At 32.8% G+C, this 6086-nt stretch overlaps 2 protein-coding genes across 2 annotated transcripts in view; both read left to right on the top strand.

Moving 5' to 3' along the window:
• The window catches only part of HELRODRAFT_80653 (hypothetical protein), a gene marked incomplete at both ends in the record, with an annotated part of 14862 nt that extends 10782 nt beyond the window's left edge, over positions 1 to 4080 (top strand). Inside the window, one exon of the mRNA XM_009020604.1 lies at positions 3880 to 4080. Within this exon, the coding sequence (XP_009018852.1) occupies positions 3880 to 4080 (201 nt within the window). The remainder of the gene's footprint in view (positions 1 to 3879) is intronic.
• Positions 4081 to 4712: 632 nt separating this feature from the next.
• Positions 4713 to 5192, top strand: HELRODRAFT_174053 (hypothetical protein; the record flags this gene model as incomplete). The annotated part of the gene is made up of 2 exons (XM_009020603.1): positions 4713 to 4808; positions 4908 to 5192. 2 exons carry the CDS (start codon positions 4713 to 4715, stop codon positions 5190 to 5192), a joined length of 381 nt encoding a protein of 126 aa, XP_009018851.1.
• Between the last annotated feature and the right edge of the window lie 894 nt (positions 5193 to 6086).

The following is a 6086-nucleotide window of genomic DNA, read 5'->3' as shown; positions in this document are numbered from 1 at the left end:
ATATAACCGCAGACAAACAAACGCCACATACACACACACAATCCAAATATAACCGCAGACAAACAAACGCCACATACACACACACACACATACACACACACACACGCACACTTGCAACAAACAAACACACAAACACTTACAACAAACACACATACACTTACAACAAACACACACGCACGCACACACACGCACACACACATACACTCGCGTGTATAACATACAATAATAACCAAGTGCTTGTGGTTTAATTATTGTTCATTAATATCATTAATCATTTAATATTGTTTTGTTTTTTGTTTTCATTTAAATTATGAATAGTCATAACTTCTTCATAACTTATTATATTACTAGAAAAAAGACGACTAATTAAACGAAATTTTTGAATGCTTTTCAACTATGCTTTCTTTAAATTGAAATTTTCTTAAAAATTCCGAATATGTGACTTTGAAAAATTTTATTTTTCTCATTTCAATTCAAAGTTCTTAGGAGCTATTATATATTATGTTGTTACCTACATACCCCTACCACAACAGCCATGCATATGATAATAAGTTTTGGTAATAGATATAGAATAGTAACAATTGTATTGTATTTTATTTTTCAAAAACATCATCAATACAAATGATACAAAAAGACATTTTATGCTATGATTTACAGTAACAATTTGCTAAAATCAGGGTTATGTAAACATGGGAGAACCCCGAAAAGTATTGCGAAAAATATTTTAAAAGTCTTCACAGCATTTCCTGATCGCAATCAATACCAACACTCCATCCCAGAACATTCGCTCTGTTTGCTCCTGCTAAATATTTGATTTCGTTTTCAATTTTCACATTCGAACTTTGACATCTTTGGTATCGAATAATTTTCTCTAAATTTTTTTCAACTTTTATTTTAGTTTTGATTTATTTTGTTCTGTTAGGTTCTATTAGGGTTGAACTATGTTTCAAAGTATTCAATTGAGTTCAATAAAGTGAAACTTTGCCTCTTAACGTGAAAATGTTAACAAATGAAGAAGATTTTTGTTACAGCGTGTCTAGTTTTAAAACTAAAATTAATTTTTATTGTAGCTAGGTGATTTTTTTTTATCGAAAATTAGATATTCACCTTGGAATGTTGAAAAATGTTTCAATTTTTTTCAGCTGGATCATCCATTTCAACAATTCTATTTTAAATCGGAGGCTGTTGTCAAAAAAAAATTTCACATGTTTATATCGTAGCATTCATTATGGCTATCCTTTTCGCTGAAGAGTTACACAACCATTCAAGATTTAAATTAAAAGTTAACCTTGTAAAAGTAGCTTGGAGCGCAGACATCAAATAATGTTATATATATTTGCAATTATGCATACGTATATAAAAGTGAAAGTTGTTGCAACAGTTCAACGATCAACACAAGACTCCTCACTTTGAAAGAATGTCTGACACTGAAAATAAAAATATCCGAAGAATGAAAACAAACATGCAGAACTGAACTACAACCTTTGAAAGTTGCAGGTACTGGAGTGATAATAAGTGATGTTAACGTAGAATCAAGATAGGGTAATGTGCTGTGGAATGATTACTCTTTCATGAAACCTCTAAAAATAAAATATGATACAAATTGAAAGTGAGCAAAGATTTTCTGCGAGGTTAAATGCATTTGCGTGATTATTGCTAAAGCATGTGTTAGTTTTTGTGTTCACAGTGCCATTTAGGACAGGTTCAAGTAAACGTAGCCATCCACGTGTTAAACTCGTGTGTCTTTTTGACTGGGACAGTTTTGACTGATAGTTTGTACGATGTTTGAACTTTTGTTTGAAATAGGTCAACAAAGGTTATTGTGCCGTATAACCGTATTTTCGTCCTTGTCAGTTTTATCATCAGAGAATCTGGGAAAAACTGTGTTTGATCAAATATGAAAAGATCTCCAGGTTATAGTCGGAACAAACACATAACAAGTGTTTTCCTGTCTCAGTTGTAGAGTGCAAAGTTTTTGTAACATAATCTCTGCAATTGTGGATGAGTGCATGCTCATAAAGAAAAGTAATTTAAAATCTGCTTTAAAAATTTTCGTGAGCCAACAATAAAAAAATATTAAACACCGTAGTGAAATTAAATTGTTCGAGCTGTGTGTTACATACGGATGTACAATCAGTGCTCGCATCGCATTTATATTTAAATGGTTTCTTTTTAAACATAGTTAGGTGTATTTTATTAGATTGCATAATAAGTAAATCGTTGGACTTAAACTTTCAACAAACTTCTTCAAAAATATATCTTATTTTCATTTAGACAAACTCCATTGTTTCTAGCCTTCAAAATTTAAACGAGAAGCATAACATTGCGTATCCAATAGAAGCGCATCGCGAATACAAAATATACAGCCTTACTGTGTGCAGTGCACACCATCTTTCAATCAAACTGGAAGGTAGGTTTGATGGAAGGTGCTTGATATGGAAGATGAGACAGGCTGTCCCATCCATGCAGTTAATTATAAATTGAATTAGAACGAAGCTTTTGATGCGTCCGTGTATAAGAAAGTTGCAATATTAATGACTTTTTAGTTTGATCATTTGCGACTTACCAACTTGTTCATTCATTAGAATTTTTATTTCGGTAGAGTTGCCGATGTAGCTCTAACTTTCAAACAAATCTGGTTACATCGTTTTTCAATACCGTTTTTCAATACAGTTTATAGTTTAATTTTTCTAAATTTCGTGCCATTTCCTAGTCGTTCCATTCTAAATATTTGTTTTCTATATTTTAAATAAATGTAGAACCAATTCAGCTTTAATTTTTTTAATTTTCGACAGTTATTTTTTAGACCCAAGTTCCCGCTTTGTTTATTTGAACATTTTACCCACACCAACGTCTGGTTGAATTAATGTTTTATACCATTTGGTCATTCATTTATTCTCAACCACCAAACAGCAAGCGATGGACGAACAATTCAATTTGTAAATATTGCATAAAAGATAATTTTAGCACAACGACAAATTTAGAACTTGTTTCAATAAATATTTCCCTTGACGCAAACGAATTTTTTGAACTGTTTTCCAATATTTCAACTATGGACTTGGTAAGCATATCCCAATTTGAGAATTTGAAATAGTAAATTTTTTTCTACAGATAAAATTCTCAATCAGAATTTCAAAACGTGAGTTTAATTATTTACTTAAAACAAAAATAAAAGAATTTTTCGAACCAAAATTTTTACCAGCGTCTAACAAATGCACAAGGCCCGCGTTTCAAAGGTTTCTAACGAAGAAATGATAACCCAGAGAGAGTAGATGATCGCTCAAAGCAGACAGGCATGCAACAGATATGAACATTTTCTGCTCGGCATGCCATTTCTTTAGTAGGCGATTTTTGTCGTTCCTAATCTGAAAATTTTTCACTATTTTTTTCTAGATTAGCTGCAGTTTCATTTACTGTAGCTTAAATTTTTTTTTCCAATAAGAAACTACTCGATGTAAATTATTTTTGAAAACTATGTATCAAAATTTTTTCAACAAACGTGGTTTGATTAAGCCCAAAACTGCTGTTGGAAAAAGTTTGTTTTGAAAATTTGGTGAATGTTAATTGGAGATTTTATTTTTTCGGTTTATCCGTTTCTTGTTGTTAGTTGTTATTATTCTTATTTCCGGGTGTATTCCAGTAAAGTTTTTTTAATTTTTTTTTTGGAAAAATTTATCGTCCAATTGAAAAATTGTAATGCTCTTATTACGTGATATTACCTTATTTCAAATAAACCAGCCAGCCAACCAACTACTTCTTACCCAACTAACAGACCAATTTAAACCCATCCAAAAAAACATCCACCTACCAACCAATCACCAAACCTACTAATCAATCAACCAATCAACCAACCAACCACCCAATCCACCCCCCAACTAGGCCATCTTCAAAATGGTAGGACCGTCTTTATCCCTGAACGACCCCAGTGACACTCCCGACCGACGGACGAAAGAGATTTTTGAAAAGATGGACGAAAATGGAGATGGAGTCCTATCGAAGGAAGAGTTCGTGAAAGGCTGTATGGCTGATGAATTCCTTTACCAGATGCTGACAGCTGACACTTCGGGGTCACAGCCCTGATGGGGTCAAGATAGAAAAGGGGTGGCAACGGGCGTGATGATATATCTAAGATGATAATAATGAGTGATGATGGTATATTTAGGATGATGATATTTATGTTTGTATCATTGATGTTACTAGCTGTATTGTTGGTGATGATGATACATTTGTGATGATACATTTAGCATGATATTAACAATAGTAATTAGGATAATAATGATAATACCTGTGCTGGTGACGATGATATTTAAGATGGTAGTATTGATGACAGGCAGATTAATATTGATGATGTTTGCTGTCTGTATTTGTGGCAATGACATATTTGTAATGGTATTTATGTTGATATGTATAAATGATACAAATGATACAGATTATTCGATACAATCAACAATAATGATACAGTATGTATAAACGGTAAAAAATATTTTGGTGATAATAACATGACGCTCTTGATACTCATGACAAAAATTGCTGATCGGGTGATCTGATAATCATGGGCTATGATATAACTGACGTTGTTGTTGTTGTTGTTGATTATTATGATTATGATGATGATGATGAAGAAGAAGAAGATGGTGATGATGATGAGGTTATACCCCTATTGCATATGTAAATTTTAATAATGGTGATACTGATGATTGTAATTTTGGAAAATGGCAGACTATTACGAATGGTTGCATAATAAAGCTGACGAGTGTAATGATATTCCTAGCATTTGTGGGAATCATAGATTGGATAATGATGAAAATGTTAGCAAAGATGATGATGACGATGATGATGAAGAAGGTGATTAAGATGAAAAAGGTGATTAAGATGAAAAAGAAAAAGATGATGACGATGATGATTAGGATGAAAATGAAAAAGATGATGACAATCATGATGTCGATGAAGATGAAGATGATGATGACGACAACGATGAAAAGGAGATTAACGATGAAGACAATGAAGAAGAAGAAGATGATGATGAAGAAGATGGTGATGAAAATGGTGTTGAAGATGATGATGAAGATGACGATGAAGATGATGATGAAGATGGTGATGTAGAAGATGACGATGAAGTTGATAAAGAATATGAAAGTTGCAATAATGACAATGATAAAAATTACTTCAAGTCCAACGGCTCCCGTGATTAGCATGGTAATGGCGTCATTTGTTAGGAGGAGGAAAAAGTTTTTAGAAGAAGAAAAAATGATGGCCCGTTGAAATTCCCTGAATTAATTATTCCACTCTTGAAATGACTTTTTGTGTCTAAATAAAGAGTTGTTCCAATCATCAAGTTGACCAAATTATTGAGAGATGTCGCCGAAGAAAAATAAATTTTTTTCAAACATTTTTAGTTGCCGTTGTGTTGAAAATAAAATTCTTATGATTATCACGTTTAAGCTGTTTGCGAAAATTTCAAAGGAAATACATTCAAGGTTGAGTGAATGAGGATGGTGATGATAACGACGACGATGAAGAAAGATGTTGATAGAGATGATGATAGTGATAATAATGATAATGATGATGGTGATGATGATGATGAAGGTGTTGATTATTGTCGCAGTACGGATGACTCTTGCGATCCTTTGAAATTTTGAAATCTTGAAAATGAGCATGATAATAATGATATTCATAGTAATGAAGATGATGTTGATGATGATGACAACGAGATGATGATGATGACAACGAGATGATGATGATGACAACGAGATGATGATGATGACAATGAGATGATGATGAAGACGATAGATGATGATGACGACGAAATGGCGATCTTATTTTAAAGGTCAAGGATGAATACGCTGATGATGAGAACGCTGAAGACGAAGTTGATAAAGATTATGATAGTGATAATAACGATGATAGTGATAATAATGATGCTGCTGATGATGACGACGACGACGATGATGAAGAAGTATCAACTTCTTAGTGATAGTGATAACAGTGATGAAGGTGGTGATAATGATAATGATGGTGATAATGATGGTGATGATGATGACGAAATTGGGATTTCATTCCAATGGCAGAGGTAGATTCCTTATGCG

Source organism: Helobdella robusta (assembly GCF_000326865.2).
Source record: "Helobdella robusta unplaced genomic scaffold HELROscaffold_28, whole genome shotgun sequence".
Classification (NCBI taxonomy): Eukaryota; Metazoa; Annelida; class Clitellata; order Rhynchobdellida; family Glossiphoniidae; genus Helobdella; species Helobdella robusta.
The sequence above is the reverse complement of the archived record's forward strand: the minus strand, read 5'-3'. Positions and strand labels throughout refer to the sequence as shown.